The following is a 27,853-nucleotide window of genomic DNA, read 5'->3' as shown; positions in this document are numbered from 1 at the left end:
GAAGAGTATCCTGATTGGTTGTCAGACTCCCAGGGGGTGGGGGTCTTAGCTAGCCTTGCTGGCTGATGTAATCTTCCCAGGTGCCATGTGGTGAGTTTCTGTTGCTAGATGGGTCCCATTGTGTTGCAGATGATGGTCCATTGACAAAGGTGGGGGGAATGAGTGAGCTTGGCTGAAGCCTTAATGGCCCATTGACAAAGGTGGGGGGGGAGGCAGGAAGCTGCTTTGAAACATGTTTCTCCATTTCTCATCCAGGGAAATATAATATTCTGTCTTTTGAATATTTCCTAAAATATTTCATTTTTCTAGGAGAGGGGTGAGTCCTAACTTCCTACAGTGCGAAGACCAGTCATTAATCACTTTTTTCAGTGCTGTTGTAACTTCGAACAGTTGCTAAATGAATGGTTGTAAATTGGAGGACTACCTATTACATGTCCTGGTGCCCCTTTTTCCCCAGTTATTGAAGTCCGGGCTTCCCTTTCTGAGTACATTCTGGTTCCAATGCTAGTAGGTAGGAGCATTGATGTGCCTAGCTTTGCTGATAGGTAGGCAAATAGCTACAGTAGCCCCCAGCCAACCATAGTCATTTTAAAGAGGTAGTCTCACTATTGCAATTCTGGGGATACAGCTATTTTTTTAAAAAAAGATGCTGAAATATCACTGCTTTGCTTTCAAAAGTATTGTTAAGAATTTAGCCCAAATCTGTTCTGAACAATATAGTACGCTGGGCACACAGTTCCCTTTTATTCCAGCAAAAAAACCCCAGAAAGACCTTTTTTTCTAGTTTACATTAATTTTAGACTATTGAGTGGCTGCTGGTGGATCTGAAATGGTATAGACGGACAATTAATAATCATTTAAAGGAGGATTGCATTTGGAAGAATAAACTTTTAACTTTGGGTCACATGCTTGTTTCATTTTGATTACTCAGTACTAGTGTCCCATTTTGGCCAAACATTAACCTTAATTTACTTTACTAAAGTAAACCTTTAGTTTAGTTTAAAGGAAGGGGTTGCTCTCTCTTGTGTAATAGATTGAAAGAATTTACTCAGACTCTTGGAGCTGAAGCGCTTAGTGAAATATACTGCTCAAAAAAATAAAGGGAACACAAGCAGAAGACATCTGAGATCTGAATGAATGAAATAGCCTTATTAAATACTTTGTTCTTTACATACAGTAGTTTATACACTGCTCAAACAACTAAAGGGAACACAAAACTACGGTATGTAACGAACAAAGTATTTAATAAGGCTATTTCATTCATTCAGATCTCAGATGTCTTCTGCTTGTGTTCCCTTTATTTTTTGAGCAGGCGTATTTCTCATTTATTTATTTATTTATTTTATTTTATTAGATTTATAAACCGCCCTACGCCCGAAGGACTCAGGGCGGTGAACAGCCAAAAATTAAAACACATAGATTACAAAATTTAAAAAGACAGTATAAAACCACATTAAATAATTTGGCCCAGGACAAATTAAAAACACCCCCAATGCTTAAGACAAATTTAAAATTTACAATTTAAAAAGAGAAAAGTCATTGATTTTCTAATGCAAACTGAAGGGGTGGGGGGTGGGAGGGATAAGCCTGTCTCAGGGGTTAGGGTGACTTCATACCAATCTTCCCAAACTAAGGATGATGAAGAACCTGACTTGGAGGCTCAGTGGCTAAGACACTGAGCTGGTCGATCCGAAAAATCGGCAGTTCGAATCCCCGAGTACAGGTCTCTTGGTGAGCAGGGGGTTGGACTCGATGACCTCCAAGGTCCCTTCCAACTGCGTTACTGTAAAAAAAAAAAACCACCTTGTGTTGAGATTGCCTCTTTTTGATCGTAACCGGAAGGTTCTTGACTTGCGAGATCCCCCTCTCCCCTCCCCAAATAGGCTGAATTTGGAAAGCTGCAGGTTCGTCCCTGTGGTGTGAACGCCCCCCACCCCCGCAGTATTTCAGATGTGCTCTCATAACCCCGATCATGGGCATCACTATTACCCCATTGGCATGTTGCAATTCCTCCTTAAATTGACCCATCAGCTGCCTCCAACCCATCTCCGCGACTAGCGCTTGGGAAACACCAGAGAGCGATGCGGAAAATCGGGGGCGAGGGGGGAGGTCGTGGGAATGGAGGCAAGCAGATCGCGTGACAAGCAGCAGCCCTCGGTCACATCCAAAGCACTTTCGGGCTTTTAGGGAACAGCACTGACGCCCCCCCCCCCACTTATCTCCACCCTCCCACCCCGGTTTCCGGCAGGCTCCGCCCCTTTCCTTTACCCACACCAACCCCTTCGCGCCTCCGCTTCGGTCCATTGGAGCGCGGCGCCGCATCTGCGAGGATCTCGTTCCTTCTGAGGTGGGAAGAAAAAGTCCGATCGTCAGCTGCCAGCTGCCGAAAATGACCTTTCAGCCGCCTTATTACAAACCGGTAAGTTGGGTTGGCTTAAGAAGCGAAGGGATGGAAAGGGATTCCCCACCTACCTCACTTTACGACGCCAGGCATCCTATAATTCAGTATCTTGTGGCGGGCTGTTCCCCTGGTGCGCTTGATTCCAAGATAGGCATAACCGTGATTGCGCCAAGGCCAGGTTACGTGGCTTTTTAGGACAAGGTTCTACTCGTTATATAAAAAGAATACCAGAGTTGAAAGGGACACTGGAGGTCTTCTGATCCAACCCCCTCCTGTTGGATTATTTTTATTTATTTTAGTTTATTTTTTACCTAATATTTAATTTTATTTAAATCGGTTTTGTTAAGTTTCAAAGAGAGGTGAAATACAAAATAACAAAAAAAAAAGGAACAATGGAGGGAAAAGGGATAAAAAACGGGGAAAAGTTAAAAAGTGACAAACTAGAGAGATTTACTTGGGACTTTCTTCAGTACAGATATAAATATGTAGTAAAAAAAAATCTCTTACTCCTAATCAAAATAAAACTACAGAAACATCAAATAAAAGAACAGATTAGACATCAAAACAGAGTTAGAATTAGATAAGAAAATAGTTCTTACTCCGAGTTTACACGTAGGTATAATATATGTGTGTGTTCAATAGTAAAAGTGAAAATATACAGTATTTCTAAAATCATAACAAATCTGATCATCAAATCCAAAAAAAATCAAAGCTTCATTTTTATCTTTTCCAAGCAAGAAACCCAAAATAATACTTTAAAACTCAAGAAACATAGTAAAAACAATCACCCAAATCATACTGAACTACCAATATGGTAACAAAAAGTAAAGTGTGCAGCGAAACACATTTCCTGGGTTCATGAAAAGCAGTTCTAAAATTCTAAAATTGTTCTTCCTGTTTTGAACAAATGGAGCTGCTTTATCTTTGTTGGATCTACCCAGCACATTATGAAAAGTCTGTTTCTGAAGGGCGACACATGAATTTTAATGACTGCATAAATAAAAGTAATAATAATTTATTAAATGTGTATGCTAAATATGGGCTCCAAGATCACCGCAGATGGGAACTGCAGCCAAGAAATTAAAAGATGCTTGCTTCTGGGGAGAAAAGCTATGGCAAATCTAGACAGCAGAGACATCACCCTGCCAACAAAAGTGTGTATAGTCAAGGCAATGGTTTTCCCAGTTGCAATGTATGGCTGTGAAAGTTGGACCATAAGAAAGGATGAGCGCCAAAGAATCGAGGCCTTTGAACTATGGTGCTGGAGAAGACTCCTGCGAGTCCCTTGGACTGCAAGGCGATCAAACCGGTCAGTCCTAGAGGAGATCAATGCTGACTGCTCTTTAGAAGGCCATGTCTTGAAGATGAAACTCAAATACTTTGGCCACCTAATGAGAAGGAAGGACTCACCAGAGAAGAGCCTAATGCTGGGAAAGATTGAGGGCAAAAGAAGAAGGGGACGGATGTATAGTTTATGCCCAGAATTGGAAAAAAGAGAATATACCAACAGATGAAGAATTGATAAAAAAAAATTGGAATGTGCTGAAATGGATAAATTAACAAAAGAACTTACAGAAAAGGAAGACACAATATTATAAAATTTGGCATAAGTGGTATAAATGGCTGGAGGATAGGAAAAATGAAGAAGAAAAATAGAGGGGAAAGATAGAAAGACCAGAAAGTAAAGAAAGAAAGAATTTTCTTTGTTGTGCTACTGTGATGATGTTTTTGGATGTTAGCTGTCCATTTTAGATCTCGCGACATGGTAGAACCTAGAAATTTGAAGGTCTCTATGGTTGGTACTGTGTAGTATTGTCTAGTATTGTACAAATTTATTAAATTATAAAAGTTAGAAAATTGATATGAATGACGAGAAATATACTGTAATTAAAAATGAAAGGGACAAGTAGTTAATGGAATAATACAGGGTGGATAAAAATCAATGATTTTTTTAAAAAAATCAGATTTTTTTGATTTAAATCAGATTTTTTTGATTTAAATCGGATTTTTTTGATTTTTATCTAATTTATTTTAATAAAAAACTTTTGGGGTAAAAATCTATCTTAAGATAGTTTTCTATTTAAGATACATAAATAGTTTATTCAGCATGAAATGGAGCTTAGTTATGTAGCATGAGGCTGTATATTCTGCAACACTGGGACTATCGGTGAGTCAATAGTGGGTCAAAGGAGTAGCAGAGATGACAGTTGCTTTTTAAAAATTATGATTTAAATCGAGTTGATTTAAATCAAGCCTTTTTACTAGTGATTTAAATCATGATTTAAATCGTGATTTAAATCAACTCGATTTAAATCAAATCCACCCTGGAATAATATAAAGAGAAATAAGGGGAAATGTGAATAACAAAAGAAGACCATCACGAAATACCTGTGAAGAAAGTTTATATATAAATGTTGTATGTTTTGTATGTCAGTTTATGTTATAGTAATAATAATAAAAGAAGAAGAAGGGGACGACAGAGAACGAGGTGGCTGGATGGAGTCACTGAAGCAGTAGGTGTGAGCTTAAATGGACTCCAGAGGATGGTAGAGGACAGGAAGGCCTGGAGGAACGTTGTCCATGGGGTCGGGATGGGTCGGACACGACTTCGCAACTAATAACAATAAAAAATAAACCAAACAACATAAAATTCTGGCATCAACTGTAATTGTGGGCTGGTTGCTGAGCATGCAAAATGTAAACTTATGACACTCACTCTCTGTCTCTCTCTCTCTCTGTTTATCTCTCTCTCTCTTTCCCTCCCTCCCCGCTCTCTCTGTATCACTCAGAACTTTGAATTTGCATTGTAAATGTCCTTTTGAATGTCTGTCCTACAGTCATTAAAGTGACCTGTCAGACTTCCTATAGTACAGTGGCTATCTTGTTTGCTTAAGGATGGAGATGTTGGTCTGTTTCCTTCAAGGTGCACACCAGAGGTGGGTTTCAGCAGGTTCTGACCAGTTCTGGAGAACCAGCAATGGAAATTTTGAGTAGTTTGGAGAACCAGAAGTAAAAATTCTGACTGGCCTCGCCCCCATCTATTCTCTGCCTCCCGAGTCCCAGCTGATCGGGAGGAAATGGGGATTTTGCAGTAACCTTCCCCTGGATTGGGGTGGGAATGGAGATTTTATAGTATCCTTCCCCTGCCACGCCCACCAAGCCATGCCATGCCCACCAAACCACACCCACAGAACCGGTAGTAAAAAAATTTGAAACCCACCACTGGTGAACACGTACAGATCAAAGAATGCTGCTGCTACCGGTTAGAGCAGTGTTTCTCAGCTTTTTCTGAACTCCCGAGAAGGTGCCATTTTTCTCCAGCTCAAGATGGCATCTTGGTTAAGGTCTCTAACCTCAGTGTTTCTCAAGATCAGCAACATTGAGATGTATGGACTTCAACTCCCAGAATTCCTCAAGTCAGGGAATGGCTGGCTGGGGAATTCTGGGAATTGAAGTCCACAGTCCCCTTCCTGGCAACTTCTGCCATCTTTTTCCTCCCCAGCCATACAACATACACATTTTTATACCAAACACCTGCATAGAGCTGTGTACACGCAACTCGTATCCATAGTGTTCCGAAAATTGCTTTATTGAAGCACTTGAAGTATGATCAAAAGGGTACTAAAGCATGACTTTATGATTGAACATTTTTATGGTGGTTTTAGTTCTGGGTTTTAGTTTTGTTGTGAGCCACCCAGAGTTGTGTTTTAAAATGGACGGCCACCAGAAATCAAACCACTCAATAACAGTTGCAGTCAAGATCAAACTGCCACAACATTGGTTTTTTTTTTTTGCACAACCTTCTGAGTGACTTTGTGACACCCATGTATCACAAGACGTCTGTAGTTTCTGTTTCAGTTTCTTTCTAGCACATCCTCTGTTTCATTTCCCTTCCCAGTAAGGGGATTTTTTTTTAAAGGGAAAGGAACATGTTTGATTTGTAGTAAACACAAAAACTACAGTAAAAAGCCCCGTTTGGCACAACCATCCTGCTCTTCCAAATCTCTTAAGGTGGTGTTTTGTCAATTTGGCAACTTAATCAATCAATCAATCAATCAATCAATCAATCAATCAGAATGGAGCTGGAAGGGACCTTGGAGGTCTTCTAGTCCAGCCCCTTGCTCAAACAGGAAACCCTACCATTTCAGACAAGGGGATGTCCTGTATCTTCTTTAAAAACCCCAGTGATGGAAGCACCCACAACTTCTGAAGGGAAGCTGTTCCACTGGTTAATTGTCCTCACTGTTGGGAAGTTTCTCCTTAGTTCTAGGTTGCTTCCCTCTTTGATTAGTTTCCATCCATTGCTTCTTGTCTTGCCTTTAGAAAATAAGTTGATCCCTTTCTCTTTGTGGCAGCCTCTCAAATACTGGAATACTGCTATCATGTCCCCGCCAGTCTTTTTCTCTAGACTGGCCAAACCTAAATCCTGCAAGTTCTTCATATGTTTTAGCCTCCGGGCCTTTAAGCATCTTAGTTGCTCTTCTTTGCACATTTTCCAAAGTCTCAACATCTTTTTTGTAATGTGGTGACCAAAACTGGATGCAGTATTCCAGGTGTGGTTTATACTAAGGTTTTATAAACGGTACTATACTTCCCGTGATTTTATTTATTTATTTTATTTATTTATTAAATTTGTATACCGCCCTACTCCCGAAGGACTCAGGGCGGTGAACAGCCAAATAAAATACATATAATACCAATGTTAAAAACAGTTAAAATACCATTAAATAATTGGCTCAGAGAACGGAATTTAAAACCCCCAAATTCATAAGACAAAATTTAAAATTTAGAAATTTAAAAAATTTTAAAAAACAGTTTAAAAGAGGGGAGGTTAGGCCAGGCCGGCCTGCTGGAAAAGAAATGTTTTGATGGAATGGCGGAAAGCGTGCATGTCCGGGATCCTCCATATCTCCGGGGGGAGCTCGTTCTAGATGGCGGGTGCCCCCACAGAGAAGGCCCTCCCCCTGGGGGCCGCCAGTCAACATTGTTTGGCCAACGGCACCCTGAGGAGCCCCTCTCTATGGGAGCGTACTGGTCGGTGAGAAGCTACTGGTGGCAGAAGGCGGTCTCGTAGATACCCCGGTCCTAAGCCATCGGTCGCGCAGGAGGGGGGTCACATGGGAGCACCCCGTTGCTCCCATAACCACCCGCGCGGCTGCATTCTGGACCAGCTGGAGCCTTTTGATTCTATGCCTCTGTTTGTCTGTGGGCATTCCTGGAAAGAGAGGGTGGATTCCCAGCTTTTTTTGTAAAGCAGCCAGCTGCAGGCCTGGAGGACTGAAGCTGGGGAAGGAGGGAGGGAGGGGGGGAGGGTGGAGCTGCTTCATTGTCAAGTGCTGGAGCGGAAATCAGCTGTGTCCCAAGCACAGGGAAGTAGAGACGCAGGAGAGGGGATGCTGCCCAGCACCTCCATCGTAAAAAATAAGAAAGCGAAAATAAATCAAAAGATTATCTTCCGGTGGGGGGCTTTGCAGAAAGAGCATGTGGCTAACGGTAGGTAAGGAGGCAAGGCGGGAGGACCCTTGCTTCCTCGTTCTACTGACCCCTGTCACTGCTCCATTTCTCCCCATCCCCGGGGAGTGCAGTTTGCAAGCTGCTTCCAGCAGGTCCTTGCTTTGCTTCATTAGAGGGTAGCGAGAGGGGTGGGGATTGCAAGTTGATTATTTATTTTAATTTGGTCATACCTGACGTCGCCGAAGTATGGCCAGATGATTTTACCCATAAGCAGAATACAGAAATAAGAGAATTGGAAGGGGTTTTGGAGTCCTTCTAGCCCAGCCCCCACCCCACCCCCGCTCGGACAAGAGACCTTATACCAGAGGTCTTCAAACTTGGCAGCTTTAAGACTTGTGGACTTCAACTCCCAGAAAGCTATGCTGGCCGGAGAATTCTGGGAGTTGAAGTCCACAAGTCTTAAAGCTGCCAAGTTTGAGGACCTCTGCCTTATACCATTCTGGACAAATGACTGTCCAATCTCTTCTTAAAAACCTCTGGTGTTGGAGCGCCCGTAACTTCTGAAGGCAAACTGTTCCGCTGATCAATTGTTCTCACTGTCAGAAAATTTCTCCTTAGTTCTAGGTCGCTTCTCTCTTTGGTAAGTTTTCCAAACTCTTTGACAAGTTACTTCTTGTCCTGCCCTCTGGTGCTTTGGAGAATAGTTTGACCCCCCCCACCTCTTCTTTGTGGCAGCCTCTAAGACAGTGTTTCCCAAAGTGTGGTACACGTACCCCCAGGGGTATGGGAAGAGTTTGGTGGGGGTACGCGTTGCACCAGAGTTTGGTGGGGATCACGTGGGAATATCCACTGCACCGTGCTTAGCTGCGCCCACAGAGGGGTACTCAGCGTTACGAAAATTATAGAAGGGGTACACATATGTCAAAAGTTTGGGAAACACTGCTCTAAGATATTAGAACAGTGGTATCATGTCATCCCCACTAGTCCTAAAACCAGACATACTCAATTCCTGGAACTGTTCTTCATGTGTTTTAGCCTCCAGTCCCCTAATCGTCTTTGTTGCTCTTCTTTGCATTCTTTCTAGAGTCCCAACATCTTTTTTTAATATCATTATAAATATCATTATATCATTACAATACATCCAAACTGGGTGCAATATTCCCAGTGTGGTCTCACCAAAGCAGTATAAAGCAGTACTAACACTTCATATGATCTTGATACAACCCCTCTGTTGTTACAGTCTAGGAGTGTCTTGATATTTTTGGAAGCTGTAACACACTGCAAGCTCATACTTAAGTGGTTGTCCACTAGGACTCCTAGATCTCACTCACAGTTATTACTGTTGAGCCAGGTACCTCCCCTTCCCTTCCCTTCCCTTCCCTTCCCTTCCCTTCCTTTTCCTTCCCTTCCCTTCCCTTCCCTTCCCTTCCTTTTCCTTCCCTTCCCTTCTCTTCCCTTCCCTTCTCTTCTCCCTTCCACTCCACTCCACTCCACTCCACTCCACTCCACTCCACACTCCACTCTATTCTTAACTCTACTCCACTACACTCTACTCTACTCTACTCTACTCTACTCTACTCTACTCCCAAGAGTCCCTTGGGAGTGGGGCGGCATAGAAATGCGACTAAATAAATAAATAAATAAATAAATAAATAATATTCTACTCTATTCTATTATTATTTCTATTCTATTCTATACAGTTTTTCTTGCCTAAATGTAAAACCTTATTTTTCTCACCATTGAATTGCATTTTATTGGATAGGGCCCAGTGTTCAAGTATTGTCAAGATGTTTCTGGATCTTGAGGCTATTTCCCCATATTTGATGAGTTTCCTTTTTATGCCCTCATCTAAATCGTTGATGAAGATGTTGACGAGTATGTAGGCCTAAGAAAGAATGCTGGGATTCTGTTTGCTTGTTTTGTCGGTTTATTTGTGAAGTTTGCTTGTTTTGTTTTGTTTGCTTTATCTGTTTCTTTGTTTATGCAGTTTGCCTGAGATTTATGTATTTATTTATAAATTTTATTGGCCGCCCATCTTACCACAGGGTAACTCTGGGTGGCTAAAAATCAGTGGTGGGATTCAGCTGGTTCAAGCGAACCAGTTGTTAAATTGCCGGCTGGCCCTGCCCCTCCCCTTCCAGGAGTCCCCATGCGCCTCATTTTGGCTCCCAGGTAAGTGCAGGGAGGCCTACTAGGCCCAAAACAAGCCGCGGGGTGGTTGGGTTGCGATGCCCATCCCGCAGCCCGGTTTTGCTCCCAGGAGGCTACAGGAAGGCCTACTAGGCCCAAAACAGGGTGCAGCACACACCCCCACCCCCCGTGGCCCGCTTTTGCTCCCAGGAGGCTGCAGGGAGGCCGAGTGCTGCCTGTCACACCCCCTGGCCGCGCCCATCATGGCCATGCCCACCCAGCCGGTCATTAGGGCAGAGAACTGGTTAATTATTTGAATCCCACCACTGCTTAAAATCATAAAAGATAAACACGTACTCCCAAAGATATATACTAAAAACATAAATAAAATAAATAAATTAAGATGCAAGGTGAAGCTAAAATATGCCTGGGTAAAGACTGAGGTTCAGTCATTACTCTCTGTATATATTGTTGTGTGTCTCAATGTTGGGCACTTTAAGAGGTATGGACTTCAACTCCCGGAATCCTTCAAGCAGCTCTCTGTCTGGGGAATTCTGGGAGATGAAGTCCGGACATCTTAGACTACCCAAGGTTGACAAATACCGGTTTAACAGTTGTCAGGTGCTTTTGGTTGAGCAAACTATTACTGGTGGTGGACCTGGGGAATGCTGGGAATTGAAGTCCATACATCTTGAAAGTTCTCAGATTGAGAAAAAGTGTTTTAAAGCACTTTCAGGGTAGGATGGAGGCAGACATGTTATTATATTTCCCAGGCATTTATTCATGAACCAGTTGAATTAATGTCTTTGAGCTGCAGCAGATTCTCCATTTAATGGCTATTTTTTTTTCTTTTAACTTCTGGTCAGACTGTTCCTTTTAGTGGTCCAATTTATGGTGGCCTGAAAGATGGGATTACCGTATTAGTCGCCGGAAGTGTTTTGAAGTCCTGCAGAAGGTGAGTCATTTAAGTGGAGGAGAAAAGGGGTACATGGGAATTTCCACCAAAAAATCTAGATTTTTTCAAAATATCTAGACAGTCATGGAACTAGTGAAGGCACAACCAGAAGAAAGTTCCATCTCTGAATAAGGTGGACCTTTCAGTCCATATTGTATAACAATCATTTACAATAATTATCCCATTGATGGGATGGGAATGAGTTCTGAAACAAAATAGAATAAAATAGAATAGAATTCTTTATTGGCCAAGTGTGATTGGACACACAAGGAATTTGTCTTTGGTGCATACGCTCTCAGTGTACATAAGGAGAATAAAATACATTCATCAAGAATAAAAAGATACAACACTTAGTGATAGTCAAGGTTACTAATAATCAAATTGTACTAGGAAACAATATCAAATTATACAAGGAAACAAATAAAAACAATACAAATTGAAAGATACAAGCAACATGGTTATAGTAATAAATGGGAAGAGATGGATACTAGTAAGGAAGAGAATAATAATAGTAGTACAGTCTTAGTAAATTATTTGACAGTGTTGTGGGACTTAGTTGATAAGCAGAGTGATGGCATTCGGGGAAAAACTGTTCCTGTGTCTAGTTGTTCTAGTGTGCAGTGCTCTATAGCATCGTTTTGAGGGTAGAAGTTGAAACAATTTATGTCCAGGATGCGAGAGATCTGTAAATATTTTCACAGCCCTCTTTTTGACTGGTGCAGTATACAGATCCTCAGTGGAAGGCAGGTTGGTAGCCATTGTTTTTTCTGCAGTTCTAATTATCCTCTGAAGTCTGTGTCTGTCTTGTTGGGTTGCAGAGCCAAATCAGACAGTTATGGAGGTGCAGATGACAGACTCAATAATTCCTCTGTAGAACTGGATCAGCAGCTCCTTGGGCAGTTTGAGCTTTCTGAGTTGGCGCAGAAAGAACATTCTTTGTTGTGCTTTTTTTGATGACGTTTTTGATGTTAGCTGTCCATTTTAGATCTTGCGATATGGTAGAACCTAGAAACGTGAAGGATTCTACTGTTGATACTGTGTTGTCTAGTATTGTAAGAGGTGGTAGTATAGGTGGGTTTCTTCTAAAATCCACCACCATTTTTACAGTTTTGAGTGTATTTAGTTCAAGATTGTTCTGGCTAGTTGTTCAACCTCCCGTCTGTATGCAGATTCATTGTTGTCTCGAATGAGACCAATCGCTGTTGTATCATCTGCAAACTTCGGTATTTTAACAGAGGGATCGTTTGAGATGCAGTCATTGCAGGGGTGGGTTCTAAATTTTTTTACTACCGGTTCTGTGGGCGTGGCTTATTTTGTGGGTGTGGCTTGGAGGTCATGTGACTAGGTGGGCGTGGCTAGCTGGTCAGAGTCATTTCTGGAAGGTCCTCGCACTTACAACCAGTCCTCGCACTTACGACCCGACTCATTTGTTTGCTTTTAACACTGATCAGCTGTAGGACGGCCTTTTGAAGCCCCGCGGCAAGAGTTTAAACAGTTTTTTTCCCTCTAGTCATCAGCTGGGACTCAGGAGGCAGCAATAGATTGGGGGTGGGACCAAATAAAAGGTAAGAATAACGTGGGGGGGGTGGGAGGGCAGGGGGGGAGAACCGGTTCGGTGACGTCATATCGTCACCGCTACCGGCTCTGCCGAACCGGACCGAACTGGGAGGAACCCACCACTGAGTCATTGGTGTATAGAGAGAAGAGTAGTGGAGAGAGCACACAGTCCTGGGGGGCCCCTGTGCTAATTGTGCAGGCATGTGATGTGATTCTGCTTGGCTTCACCTGCTGCTTCCTGTCTGTTAGGAAGCTTATGATCCATTTACAAGTGTGGTCAGGTGCCACTAGCTGGTTTAGTTTACTTAGAAGAATATCCGGAATGATGGTATTGAATGCTGAGCTGAAGTCTACAAAGAGGACCCTTGCATAGGTCTTTGGAGATTCAAGATGTTGTAGGATGTAATGCAGTCATATTAACAGCATCCTCTGTTGATCTTCATTGAAGTTTTGCAAATAAGTACCAAGAAATTGCTGGTCAGGTTGAACCTACAAACACTTCTTAAACAAACCCATTCTAGCACATTCATATTGTAAAACAGGGTTGGGGAGCCATGACCCTGTGATGTCTCCCTTGGATCACTCCTCTCACTCTTCCTCGGAGGCCGGCTCGCAGGAGGATGAGCTCATTCCTGGCACATCAGGAAGTGGTTTACCGTATTTTTCGGAGTATAAGACGCACCTACCTTTTTTGGTTGTTCTTTTTAAAGTTTTTTTTTAATTTTTTAGACAAGCACACATACAAACATACAATGTATTTTCTTTGAACAGAGTATTTGGCTGGTTCACAAATTTAAACAGTGTTTAGTCATTTCAATTAAATTTACAATTTCTATATTTCCTTTTTGCCATATTTATTCCTCATCTATTTTTTTTAAAAAAACCAATATTACCCTTCATCCTCATCTCTAATCTTAATCAAATTCAATTTTTCCCTTCTATTCTATATTATACCCCTTCCCATTGTCATCTATTTTTATATCCATCCTCACATTGGTTAATTATTTAATATTACAATTGTTTAATACAAATTCAACATTTTTATATAAATCAATTAGTTATAACTATCTTTTTTGAATATTAATCAATATGAACATGAATATTCCAATTATTTCCATGCAATCCAATTTCTTACAAATCAATCAATTATATTTACCAATAATAATAAACCAAATAATTTTCCCCATATATTCCTCCAAACCACAACTTAACCATTTCTGCTTTCAACACAATATACAATTAATAGCATCTCAATTATTACAATTCCCTAGTTAAATAGACCTTTTTTTCTTTTGTGTTTTAAAATCTTGAACTCTCCTCTTTTGCCCTAAATTTCCCAGTGTTTGCACCTACCTTTTTTGGTGAGCAAAAAGAAAAAGAAATCTTTCTCCCTGCCTCATTTTGTCACGTTGCAGCAGAGCCTGCTTTACTTTCAGTTTCGTTTTAGCTAGGGAAAAAAAAATCTGCTCCAGCACTCTTTGCAGCAAGCCAAGAGCTTGCAGAAGAGCCTGTGCAAAACAGCTGAGAGCAAATCAGCTGAGAATCGGGAGGCCGATCTAATCAACTTGTGCTAATTAGCCTATGCTGAAGCTGAATGGGGCTGTTTTTTCTTGCTGTTTGCTTGCAAGGAGGTAACTGCTGGCAGGCAGAGGCCAAAGGGTGGGGGCCAGTGGGTGGGCAGGGCTACATTCGGTGTATAAGAAGCACCTAAATTTTCACCCCCTTTTGGGGGGTAAAAAGGTGCGTCTTATACTCCGAAACATACGGTAATTAATGACTCTGAACTGCTGGCCAAAAGAGATTTATGGGGGGCTTTGGCTGGGGACAGTTTGCAGGTCAGTGAAGAGGCGGAAGAGCTGCCTTCCATGGTGGATCCAAGAGTATGTAGGGCAGAGAAAAGACAAGATTTGTAAGTGGTTTTCCAGGACCATCTTTCTTCTGTTTACCATAATACCACATGGTCCTCATCCAGATGGGTGGGAGGGGTTGGACTAGATGACCTAAAAGGCCCCTTCCAACCCTGTTAATCTGTAAATTTCTCTTTTTTTGCTCTCTCTGCAGATTCCAGGTTGACTTTCAGTGTGGCAATTGCCAAGTGCCCAGATCAGATGTCGCTTTCCATTTCAACGTCCGTTTTGATGAGAACTGTATTGTATGCAATTCACACGAAAAAGGTGGCTGGCAGGAAGAAGAAAGGAAATATGATATGGTTTTCCAAAAAGGGCATCCTTTTGAGATCCGGTTTCTTGTGAACATCTCCTCCTATGTGGTATGAAGATGATAACATCTCCTCTTTGTGGATTATAATCACCATCTTTTTTTTTTTTTTAAATCACTAGATTTGGTTTTTGATTTTTACCTTGTAGCAATGGAAAAACATTTTTCAAAATGTGTGAAATACAAAATGTCTCAAAGCATCGCTTGCTGAGTGCAAAACTGCTCTCGCAAATGCAAAATGGGCCCCATCAATGCACACATAACCCAATGGAGTTTGGGGCACACTTTCTTTTGAGCTTGTCTTTATTTTTATTTATCAGTTTAGAAACCGTGTTCTTCACAGAGTGACTCTTCCAGTCTCTTACCCACTTTGGGTGCTCCATACAGTCTCCCAATGGAGAGTGATGACCATTATGGTCATCAGTTGTGACCGTCATAATGTAGATCATCACAGGATCGGATCTGTTTTTGTTGCCTTTTTTGCAGGGTTCATTAAGTGAATCATTTTTTACTATGGCCCATTTTTGCCGAAAATTGGAAGTAAATGCTGATTTGCTACAAAAACATCGTAAATCGCAGTCACATGACCGTGGGAAACTGTAAATGGCTGTGAATGCTGACTGATTGCCAAGTTCCCAAAACACAATTGGGAGAGAGGGGGTGGCCCTTGTAACTTCGCTTAGTGATCCGTCACTAAGTGATTGGTTGTAAGTCAAGCACCACCAGTAATCTCAACTTGGTTTAAGTGTTTTTGGGGAATCTAGTCCTTATCATTTCTAAAACATGGTTTGTGACTTCCCAGTTGGCCTTATTCATAATCTAATAACTGGGGTTAGCTTGTTAGGTGAGTTCAACGATTGTTTTGCTTCCTTCTCTGTTGTCCCAAAGGTGCTTTTTCCAAAAGACAACTGGACTTCCTGGTGTTTTTTTTTTTCTTTGAAAACGTTTTGCTTCTCATCCAAGAAGCTTCTTCAGTTCTTCAGATCAGAACTGAAGAAGCTTCTTGGATGAGAAGTGAAACATTTTCAAAGAAAAAGCAAAGAAATCCAGTTGCCTTTTGGAAAAAGCACCTTTGGGACAACCGTGACCTGGAGCCCTGATGGGGCAGAAATTAGAATGCAGTATTGCAGGCTAACTCTGCCCACAGTCTGGAGTTTGATCCTGACTGGCTCAGTGTTGATTCAGCCTTCCATCCTTCTGAAGTCAGTAAATGAGGACCCAGATTGTTGGGGGCAATATGCTGACATCATAAATCACCCAGTAAGTGCTGTAAAACACCATGAGGCAGTATATAATTGCTGGATGATTGAGAATCTCCACAGACATTTCCTTCTCTGTTGTTCTTGTTGTAACTTGTTCTTGTTCTGACTTGACAAGTTGCTCCCTTCTTTGTGTGCCAGGTTCTCGTCGATGGAAATCTGTATTTGGAATTCAAACACAGGATCCCTCTTTCCCGGGTAGATACCATCGGAATTTCCGGAGAACTAGAAGTTGTCTCGATCAGCTTCCAAAATCCAGTTGTAGGTATTCCATTGATGTCATTTTATTTATAAAACACCTCTCCTGCCTTCCTCTGATAAACAAATGGGTACCCTTATTTTTCTTGGGATTAAATGTGTGGCGTATTTAAACAGGATAAATATATGCCTTTCTTCTTTCCTTCCGGTCTTTGAATAATGCAAAGATTTTCTGACAGTTTCTCGAGTGATTTGAGGGGGGAAGATCAAAATAAAATCCAGGTGGTGGCCTAATGCCAACAATCCCTCATGTGTGTCCCAAATATGATGAACTTCAACAGAGACACAACTTTGATTGCATGGCATTAGTCGCCATCTTTGATTTTTTTTGGGGGGGAGCTCTGACAGGATCAGCAGCCGTGAAGCACCTATCGCACCTCTCCATCGTTTGAAGTTTGGCGGGATTGTTGTGAGAGGATGTCAGAAAGTGCGACATTTGTGTATTATAATTTTAGGTAGTCCTCGATTTATGACTGTAATGGTGCCTAGAATTTCTGTCGTTAAGTCATAATCGTCGTAAACTGAGGCGCCTACATGACGGACCTGATTTTAGAAACCGTTTTTTGTGACATTTGTTAAGCAAAATGCAGCAGTCATAAAGCGAGTCCACTCCTATGGGCGTGTTTTTAGCACAAACCAGCCAAAAAGGCTGGAAACTAACCATAAATAAATAAATAAATAAATAAATAAATTGCAGTCACATGACCATGGAACACTGCAACTGAAGAAAATTGAGCCAATTGCCAAGTGTGCAAAATGAGGTCATGTGACTAGAGGTGTGCGTATGTCTCTATCAGAAACTGGGTTATAAGCAGGGGTGAAATCCAGCAGGTTCTGACAGGTTCAGGAGAACCGGTAGTAGAAATTTTGAGTAGTTCGGAGAACTGGCAAGTACCACCTCTGGCTGGCCCCAGAGTGGGGTGGGAATGGAGATTTTCCAACATCCTTCCCCTGCCATGCCCACCAAGCACACCCACAGAACCGGTAGGGAAAAATTTTGAATTTCACCCCTGGTTGTAAGTACCTTCAGTGTATGTGTGTGTTTGTCGTAAACTTGGAGCGTCGTTAAATGACCGTTCATTAAGCAACACTATCTGTACCATTTAAAAAGCATTTTTCACTGCCTGAGGAATTCTGGGAGTTGAAGTCCACACATCTTAAAAGTTGCTGAGGTAGAGAAACACTGATCTAGAACAGGGGCCTCCATCCTTGGCAACTTGAAGACTTGTGAACTTCAACTCCCAGAATTCACAATTCAGAGTCCACAAGTCCAAGTTGCCAAGGATGGAGATCCTTGCTTTAGAGATAGCGTTCTGTTCTGATATTTGCTCATACAATTTCCTTTGATTTTTGTTTTTTCCCCAGAGCTATCCAGGTTGTTCCAACTCAGTTTTCCCAACATTCTCACAGGTATGACATAAAGTCTTTATATATACATATACATATACATATACATATACATATACATATACATATACATATACATATACATATACATATACACATACATACATACATACATACATACATACATACATACATATATATATATATATATATATATATATATATATATATATAAAATGGAAATGTCTCCTTTTTTTTCTCCCCTGTTGTTACTGTTCTTAGACTATGGAGAAGGAAATAGAGAAATATTCTAGTTGGAATAGTATTAGCCAGTGTGGTGAAGTGATTAAGATGTTATACTAAAGAAATCCCACTTTCCAAGCTGGATGACGTAGTATATTTGTCAGACCAACCTACCTCACAGGGTTGTTGTGGTAGAGACTTTGGGGAAAGGAATGCTCCTAGACGAAAGATGGGATATAAATCTAACAAGCAAACAAATAAAAAAAAATAGAAATAATCTGGTTAACGTAAACGTATTTGGCCTGAATTCTGAGATAGTTGTAGGTCAGGGGTATCAAACTCGATTTCATTGAGGGCCACATCAGGATTGTGTTTGATCTCGGGGGGGGGCTGGGGGGCATGGCCAGGGTGGACATGACCAGCTCAACATTACTTGTGTTAGGGGCGCTTGTGGTGGCCCAAGCACTCTGCCAGCGAAAACGGGTTCCGAAGCTCAGTTTTCGGCTGCAACGGCCTCCTGCAACCCACTCCCAGAAAGAGGCACCACAGGCTGGTCCGCTGTATATAGGGTGGCCCCGTGGGTCAGATCTAAGCACCCTGCGGGCCTTGAGTTTGACACACACCTGATCTATCTAGATCTTGACGTTTTATTAAAGGAACAGGATGGTGAAACTGGGGGAAAATAGAAATACACACAGTAAGAACCCGAATACAAAATAAACAGTGTTGAGTTGCTGGTTTAATAAATTACAGATAAAGTCCAAGTTTTACCAGCAGTGCTATATGTACGGTATATGGGACATGGATTTTTGTCTGCCGATGAACATGCGCCACAGATTAGGCTGGATTTTTCCAGATGATTTTGCATCCTCAGAATGTTAGAAAATGGAGTCTGGCTTCTCAGGATGCACCTAGGTTTTTTTTCCCCCCAGAATGAGGGAGGTAGGGCCAAAGCACTACTAAAACCAACTTTTTAAAGTTAAACAATAAAAGCTTTTATCTTTGGCCACTTGATGGAGCTCAATACATGTTAGAGAACAAGAACAGCATACAGCTATACAAACTGCTGAAAGCAGAACAATCCTAACTGTTTAGGACTCTGCCACACACTGAGCAATCTTTTGAGAAACAGAGAGGCGGGAAGATTTCATTCGTAAACATTGGCAGGGAGAGATGACAGTTGGGTTCTGCCTCAGAGAGCCCAGAGTTGCAAGATGAATTGCAGCCCATGGTGTGGTGTCATTCAGAGGTGGGTTTCAGCAAGTTCTGACCAGTTCTGGAGAACCGGTAGCGGAAATTTTGAGTAGTTCGGAGAACCGGCAAATATCACCTCGGGTTGGCCCCAGAATGGGGTGGGAATGGGGATTTTGCAGTATCCTTCCCCCAGGAGTGGGGAGGGAATGGGGATTTTGCAATATCCTTCCCCCAGGAGTGGGGTGGGGATGGGGATTTTGCAGTATCCTTCCTCTGCCACGCCCACCAAGCCACACCACGCCCACCAAGCCACGACCACAGAACCGCTAGTAAAAAAAATTGGATTTCACCACTGGTCTGCAACCATAAACACTCAAAGAGCCATTTGGACCAGTGGTGGGTTTGAAGACTTTTTTACTACTGGTTCTGTGGGTGTGGCTTAGGTGGGCATGGCAGGGGAAGAATACTGTAAAATTTCCTTTCCCTCCCCAATCCAGGGGAAGGTTACTGCAAAATCCCCATTTCCTCCCGATCAGCTGAGACTCGGGAGGCAGAGAATGGATGGGGGAGGGGCCAGTCAGAATTTTTACTACTGGTTCTCCGAACTACTCAAAATTTCCACTACCGGTTCTCCAGAACTGGTCAGAACCTGCTGAAACCTACCTCTGATTTGGACCCATTTCCCACAGAAAACACCGGGAACCAATAATTTAACAACCAGTGTGATTGAGTGGGAGTGGCCAACTCGACCTCATTCACTCCCACCCCTCTCCCTTTCTCTTACCCCCCCTCAACAGACTGTAGCAGAAAACAATGGGCAGCTACTTCCAGCCTTTGTTGGTGCTGGATGCACCTCGGTCACTTGGGGAAACACGCGACCTACTCTCCGCCCCGCGACACTGGCCCACCCCACGGCCAACGCTGCTGTTCTTGCCGGGGGGAGTGGGGCAGGATCGCATTGTGGCTCCACGTCATAATGGACTTCAGGAGTGGGGGGGACCCAATCTCCTCCATTGTGAAGCATGCTAAATTTCACTGTGCTGCGCAAGGCGCTGCAAGAGCAGTGGGCAGGCCACGAAGACGGTAACAGCAGCGGCGTCAGCTGCTTCTCTCCACAGCAGAGGGATGTAAGGAAGGAGCCACAGCAGAGGATTAAAAGAGCCACATGCGACTCCGGAGCCACAGGTTGCCGACCCCTGTCCTAGGTTAAGGTTGTTAGAGGGCATTATGGGTAACTAAAATGGCAGACGTTTTGCAACTGGCATAACAAAGCAGTTAACAATTGCAGGAAGAGAAGAAACCAGGATTAAAAAATGTGTCTTACTGAGTAGGAATTACTATCAGTCCTGCTTTAAAGAATTGTTGGATTCCCAAGCTTTTTGATAAATGCTTGGCTTATGTGTATATTTTTATTTTATTTATTTATTTATTTATATTTGAATTTATATACCGCCCTTCTCCCCCTGGGGACTCAGGGTGGTGAACAGCCGAAATTAAAATACATACAATATAAAAGTTAAGATAGCTAAAATAAATTAAATCAATTGGCCCCCAATTTAAAACCCCAAAGCTATACAATTAAAAACTAACCCATAAAAACTAATCCATTTGGAATATTTTGTTTTAAAAAAATCTAAAACCTCCTCATGTAAAATCCTGACTGCTATTCTTTTTTTCTTCATAGCCAAGTGCCTATCCCATTGGACAATGCATTCAGCCACAAATTTATGTAAGTCTTTTTTTTTTTTATTTGATTTATATGCCGCCCTTCTCCGGAGACTCAGGGCGGCTTACAATGCGTTAAGCAATAGCCTTCATACTTTTGTATATTTATACAAAGTCAGCTTATTGCCCCCACAATCTGGGTCCTCAATTTACCTACCTTAGAAAGGATGGAAGGCTGAGTCAACCTTGAGCCTTGGAGAAATTCGAATCAGCAGTAAATTGCAGGCAGCTGTGTTAATAACAGGGTGCGTAGACCACTGTACTATCAAGGCTCTTTATCATATTAGCAATATTTGCACTTGTCGTTTTTTTCTGGCCCATCAGTTATGAAGGATTTCAACCCTAATTATGAGAGTCAAAGTCCCACATGTTTAGGGATCTGATACTACTCAGGTAGGGATCCTCTAAAAGCATGGGAACCCAGTCACCATGTTGCCCATTATGTGAATCAGACCATCACTGTCAGTCCTGCCCCGACTTGGTTCTTTAGTCAAGAAAGACCCTCGACTCCATTTGTAATAAAAGGTATATGTTACTAAAAGCCAAGTGGATTACAAGTGTAGCAAAACCCAGAACTAAAGTTCGCACGCCAGAATTCCCTGGTTAACTTTCCTCATCCAATTCCTCTCCTTCCCTTGTCCCTTATTGTCCAAGTATGTTTTGAATAAATAGTTTTGGGAACAGTTGCTTCAACAGCAGGTGGGTTGGTGAGTCATTGCATTCCATTCCCAGAGTTTTGACCTTGAGTTGGTGTCTCTGGGTGGTAGGATGAGTAGTTGGCTTCATTAGTTTCACTTTCTCCCAAGCATTCAACCTCCTCCCCTTCGACTCCCGCCCTCAGACTGACAGCGAAAGTGAAACTCAAGCAAATGATGGCAGTCCTGACAATCACATTCAGCCATAATGTTGTTGATTTAGTGTAGGTTGTGCCTGATATGGGAACTCAGCAACTAGGAGTTCTTAACATGTCTTAAGGATTAAGCATGTGGGAGAGCAAATGTGGGCAATTAGACGTTGGACTCCGCTTCAAAGCCCCCCATCTGCCATGGGGGGCTTTGGGCGTGCTGTTCTCTCACAGCTCAACCAGCCTCATTGTGTCATTGTTATGCAAAGATAATGGAGGGAGGGAGTGTTATATATGCCCCCTGAGGCTCCAGAAGACCAGGAAGGCATAAATCTAAGATATCTAATAAAATGAACCAGTATGAACCCAACTTTAATAATCTTTTCTAATAAGAGCTGCAATAGGAAGGAATCAGTGCTGTGGGTTGGGCTTGAGCATCATTGGAATTTCTCACAGTGCACCAGATTGAACTAGGTTCCTTGGGCATTGTGGGAAATTTGAATGGCTTGGGCCAGAAAACTTTTTGAAAAAAAATCTTAAGAGGTCAGTGGTGAATCATGGTACGGCCTTAGTGCTTTGGAAAAAACCTGAATGATGCCAGAGGCCAAGGCCAATAGTGGACATTTACAATTATGACCAGGAAGGACCATTGGTACTTTCTCAGGGGAAAAATCTACGCTTAGGTGGATAATCCAAGATGTCCCCAGGAGGAGGTCAAAACAGTCAGCATGGCAATAGAAGCCCAGTCCTCTTTTTATGTGAATGAGCATCCACATTAAAAAGAGCAGGGATTTGATTATGTGGTGGCCTCAGACATTTTGATTTTTTCAGACTTACTCCACTGAACCCCCGTATACAATCGGCCTTTGTGGCATAGTGGTTAGAATGCAGTACTGCAGGCTACTTGTGCTGACTGCCTACAGTTTGGCAGTTCGATCCTGGCCGACTCAAGGTTGACTCAATCTTCCATCTTTCTGAGGTCGGTAAAAATGAGGACCCAGATTGTTGAGGGCAATAGGCTGACTGTGTAATCCGCTTAGAGAGGGCTATAAAACACGGTGAAGCGGTATATAAGACTAAGTGCTATTGCTATCTCTGATTGATTATTTGAAGGTACAAAATGGGGGGGAAAGGCAGATTAAATCTAATACTGTTTTTGTGTGTGTGTCCTCTCCACAGCCTCTCCCTTACCGAGCTACCATCTATGGGGGCCTTTTCCCATTCAAATCAATAATAGTCTCAGGCTCTGTGTCCCCTTCTGCTCAGAGGTAAAGACTAAGAAATATTGTTGGTAAAACTTCCTTCCACACAATTTTATTCTGGATTCATTTATTCAGAATTCTTTTCAATTGAATGGTTTTGGGCTGCACAGTTCAAAACAGTCAGTTGCCTTTTCGAAAAGCACCTTTGAGACGACTGTCTAATGCAAGTGGTATCATCTACCAGGATATTTGTACAGGTAGTCCTCGACTTACAACAGTTCATTTAGTGACCATTCAAAGTTACAACGGTACCGGAAAAAATGACTTATGACCGTTTTTCACACTTATGACCGTTGCAGTATCTTCATGGTCACGTGATCAAAATTCAGAGGTTTGGCAATAATTCATATTTAGTTCATATTTATGACAAGTTGCAGCATCCTGGGGTCACGTGATTCACTTTTGCGACCTTCTGACAAGCAAAGTCAATGAGGAAGCCCAGTTTCACTGAACAACCATGTTACTAACTTAACAACTGCTGTGATTCACTTAACAATTGTGGCAAGAAAGGTCATTAAAAGAGGCCAAACTGACTTAACAAATTTCTCACTTAACAACAAAGATGTTGGGCTCCATTGTAGTCATAAGTTGAGGACTACCTATATAAACCTGAAATGTCTATAAAGTACATCAGCGTAAGAAAAACCCTTGAGACATCTTAAAGACTAACCAATTGATTGTGACGTAGCTGCAGTGACTGAAGGTAATATATTTGTGCAGCACTTTGAATTCAAAGGGAAAATGGTGTTTTGTGGCCCATGAGGGGGCTCATTTTGCACTTGTCAGTAAATTCTGAAACAGCCTGCATTTTTTTCTTCCTGGATCATGCTGACTTCTAGAAAAGATGCTGCAATTTTAAGAAGTTGCAGACGGGACGCAAACAAACATCAGCGTGCCTAGAGCGACCCTGGCGATACTTCTTAAATATTCCTTCCAGGAAGAAAGTTGGCCAACCAGGAAGCACAGCCATTTGGGTGACAGAATGAACACACCTGTCACCTATGCTCATGGTTCAGAGTTGTTACCTATCATTACTAGTCATCCTCCATGCATGATGGGGTACGATCCTCTATGTGTCTGCCTGCCTGCCTGTCTCTGTCTTATCATCTATGTAATGTCTGTCTGTCTGTCTGTCTGTCTGTCTGTCTGTCTGTCTATATCTATCTATCTATCTATCTATCTATCTATCTATCTATCTATCTATCTATCTAATCTATCTATCTATCTATCATCTATCTTATCTATCATCTATCTATTACCTATCATCTATCTCTGTATCTATCTATCTATCATCTATCTTATCTATCTCTGTATCTATCTCTGTATCTATATCTTATCTATCATCTATCTATCTTTATCATCCATCTATCATCTATCTATATTATCTATCATCTATCTGTATCTATCATCTATCTCTATCTCTAATCTATATCTTATCTATCTCATCTATCATCTATCTCTGTATCTATCTATATCATCTATCTATCTATCTATCTATCTCTATTCATCTCTGTATCTGTATCTACCTTTGTATCTATCATCTATCGAGTGACCCCCTTTTTTCTAGAAGTGGAGATCTCTTGATGAAATCCTTAAAAAAGAGAATCTGTTTGGCAAAAAGATTCTTGCTCACCAGGTTCACAGGCCTTTGAGATTAATCATGGCTTTTGAATCAGCAATATAGTATCTTCAGAAGTTGGAATGTCCATTGTGTAGTTTCTGGATGTGGATAGTTTCCTGCTAATTGTGCAGCTCAACATTTGGGTCTTTTCATGTAGGTTCCACATCAATCTGAAAGCGGGGTACGATACTGCTTTCCATCTCAACCCACGGTTTGATGAGAACGTGATTGTTCTAAACTCTAAGTTCAACATGCAATGGGGCTCAGAGGAGCAACACCTGCCCTGTGGGATGCCTCTGTTGCGTGGCCAACCCTTTACCGTAAGTCAAAGCAGTTTGGTTGCTCCACCTGTGCCAGATGATTGCGTGAACTGACTTAAATTGGCATTTATCAGGCTAGCCTAATGCATGGATTTTAGGATCCTTGGTTCACCCATACAATAACACTCTTTTAAAAGCTACACTGCTTACAATCAAAATTAGGACTGGGTTTTTGGTCATAAGTTGGTGCGGTTGTAAGCCAAGTCATCCAGTTACCAGATCTGATTTTACAACAACTTTTACAGTGGCCGTACAGCAAATCGCTATTTCACAATTCAGTCACCAACTAAAATCACTGTTAAACTTGAACTAGTAATAAATATCAGAACCATGGTTAGCACAATATAAATCGCCAAATAAAACAATACATTATATTATATTACTAATAATATAATGTATAAATAATATAGTATAATACAATGTATATATTTCATCCTTATTACTAAGCATTTATTCGGATTTAAATTTGCAAAATTGAAATATGATTCTAAGATAAATCCAAATTTGGGGTGCAGTACCAATCCATGTACTAGGTTAAAATCTCAGAACTGAATTAAAATCTGTATCAAAGTTACTTTTAGTTGTTCTGGATACTCATCATTTAGTGACTTTGAGGCCATCATCAGATTTTGCAGGGGCTTCTGTGAAACAGCTTTGCTGCTTGGCTGTCTGGGAAATGGGTAATTTGTGATGTTAATAGGCAAAATAAAAATGTAAAGATCCAGGTTGTATTATCGGGTTCCATTAAAGTGATCACAAATGTGCATTTTCTTTTCATAGATCTGGATTCAGTGTGAAGGACACTGCTTCAAGGTGGCTGTGAATGGACAGCATCAGTTTGCATACAACCATCGCATGCATAACCTGCCTCAGATAAATCTGCTTGAAGTGGATGGTGACATAACATTGGCCAACATCCAGGCTTAAGGGTCGCCAATAGAGGTCCATTTTTGGATAGATGCAGTGGTGGGATTCAGCCGGTTCACACCAGTTTGGGAGAACTGATAGTTAACTTTCTGAGCAGTTCGGTGAACCGGCTGTTGGAAGAAACCTCCTTCCAACAGCCTTTTGTCTTTCCCACCTTAAGGGGTTAATCCTGGCAGGAAGGCAACATCCAATCTTAAAGTTGTCCATTTTTGGATGGATGCGCAATTGATGTAAAATGTTGAGCTTTACTACTTAAAGTTTGAATAAATGCTCTTTTCAATGTTTAAGAATCATATAAGTTCGTTTTGTTCATATCTAGTTTTGTTTGCTGACTCACGTGTGGTAAACTGACAATCCGATTCCAAATTAGACACCATGGAAATTTCAGGATTTCATCCTTCCTTTTTGCGGCTTTGGTCTCTAGAATTTAAATAAATGGGAAAAGAACTTCCACGGGACAAGTGCCAATAAGATTCCTGACAGATAAGTGCTCAGTTCATTTGGCTGATGTCAGAGTATTTAACAAGCACTTCGTTTGCTGAAAAACAGCTTACAAAATAATAGTCTCTGTCTTTGTGTAGTTTTGAAGAGGAGGAAGACCACTTCTCAGCCCTCATTACAGTAGCAAATGAGCAGAGAATGGCCATTTCTGTGCCTTTTTTTCCTTTTGCTTCCTCACAAAGTGGTGCCAGATTACACACTTTCAGAAAGTGTCTTCTTCGCCATGTGACCCCCATGTGAGACCAGCATCTTAGCCTAGCCACCTCCATGTGCTATTCATGATAGCTTCTGGGGAAAGCAACTAGAATGATCCTTGTGTGATTGGGAGAGCCATAACCTGATTCAGGAAGGTCACTCACTATTCTACAAAGACTGTATTGGAGTTGGGCAGCTATAACACATTTGGATGGATGGATGGATGGATGGATGGATGGATGGAGATGCTCAAGTGCTCCCCTGACAGCAAAGAATTGTAGCCCAGCAACTTTGTGAATTGCTCAGATGGAAAAAGGTGATCCATGAAAAACAGCCCAATGTGTGGAGGTGATACCCATCTTGTCAAAAGAAACTCCAAATTTATCCAGCTCAGACACCAAATACAGAATACTACAGAGAATGGAGAATTTAAATGAGGTTAGCCATTTCTCTTCTGAACAAACAAAAGCAGGGGTGAAGACAGCCCACAAAAGCTGCCCTCCTTGTCCAAGAATGGAATTTAAATAATAATATAATAAAGACTGATCACTACAAAAGTTCCAATAAAATAGACATAGTCTAAAAGAATTAAATAAAATTAAATAAAATACCTCAATTCCCCAAAAATAAGACATCCCCTGATAATAAGCCTAATTGGGCTTTTGAGCGCATGCGCTAAAATATGCCTCTCCCCAAAAATAAGCCCTCCACGAAAATATTTAAATGCGGAGCTGGAAATCAGGTAAGACGGCAAGAGGAGCCCCATCTTGCTTCATGTGCCCCAAAATAATAAGACCTCCCGGAAAATAAGGCCAAGCACTTATTTCAGGGTTCAAAAAAATATAAGACAGGCTCAAGGTTGACTCAGCCTTCCATCCTTTCGAGGTAGGTAAAATGAGGACCCGGATTGTGGGGGCAATAAGATGACTGTATAAAAAAGAACACCGCTTGGGGGGGGGGGAGGGACGAAAGCCCTACAAAGCAGGTATATACAAAAGTATGAAGGCTATTGCTTAACGCATTGTAAGCCGCCCTAAGTCTCCGGAGAAGGGCGGCATATAAATCGAACCAATAAATAAGACAAGGTCTTATTTTCAGGGAAACATGGTAGTACAGTCTGTACTGTTTTATCCAAAACCCAAACTACATGCATTTGGTTTTGTGGTGCAAATTCTGCTTATCTGGTCCACGTTGACAGATCCTGCTGTAAAAGCAACATTTGGGGACCCCCGTTGAGGCTAAAGAAGGCCTCTGGGTAGGAGGTTACTGTTAAAATTTTATCTGGGCTTGAGATTGTAAGACTTTTATGGGTCCTTCAGTTTTTATTTCTTCCATGGTTCTTTGGTTCTCTTTTGGAAACGTTGCTCCAAATATGTCCTCTTTGTATCGTTTCTGCCTCTGTAAAAACAAAACAAGGAAAGTTAAGAATCAGTGGAATTGTTT

At 41.7% G+C, this 27,853-nt stretch overlaps 1 protein-coding gene across 2 annotated transcripts; it reads left to right on the top strand.

Moving 5' to 3' along the window:
* Positions 1-2,270: 2,270 nt before the first annotated feature.
* On the top strand, positions 2,271-26,004 carry LOC117667436 (galectin-9B). 2 transcript variants are annotated; one of them, XM_034420760.3, is made up of 9 exons: positions 2,271-2,419; positions 10,852-10,940; positions 14,559-14,766; positions 16,115-16,234; positions 17,597-17,641; positions 20,700-20,744; positions 22,764-22,852; positions 24,625-24,787; positions 25,568-26,004. In XM_034420760.3, exons 1-9 carry the CDS (start codon positions 2,390-2,392, stop codon positions 25,712-25,714), a joined length of 936 nt encoding a protein of 311 aa, XP_034276651.2. In that variant the 5' UTR covers positions 2,271-2,389; the 3' UTR covers positions 25,715-26,004. The 2 variants fall into 2 exon arrangements, with proteins under 2 accessions (XP_034276651.2, XP_034276652.2); XM_034420761.3 differs by lacking the exon at positions 2,271-2,419 and adding an exon at positions 7,724-7,894.
* The last annotated feature ends 1,849 nt before the right edge of the window (positions 26,005-27,853 follow it).

Source organism: Pantherophis guttatus, chromosome 1 (assembly GCF_059756535.1).
Source record: "Pantherophis guttatus breed Tessera chromosome 1, ASM5975653v1, whole genome shotgun sequence".
NCBI lineage: Eukaryota > Metazoa > Chordata > Lepidosauria > Squamata > Colubridae > Pantherophis > Pantherophis guttatus.
Note: the sequence above shows the minus strand (reverse complement) of the source record. Positions and strands in the feature narration are given on the sequence as shown.

Excerpts from the sequence above, each read along its gene's own strand:
- LOC117667436 (XM_034420760.3), top strand. The coding sequence starts at position 2,390 with ATGACCTTTCAGCCGCCTTATTACAAACCG. Across the intron at positions 10,941-14,558 it reads GTTTTGAAGTCCTGCAGAAG|ATTCCAGGTTGACTTTCAGT; the intron begins GTGAGTCATTTA and ends CTCTCTCTGCAG. Across the intron at positions 14,767-16,114 it reads TGAACATCTCCTCCTATGTG|GTTCTCGTCGATGGAAATCT; the intron begins GTATGAAGATGA and ends TTTGTGTGCCAG.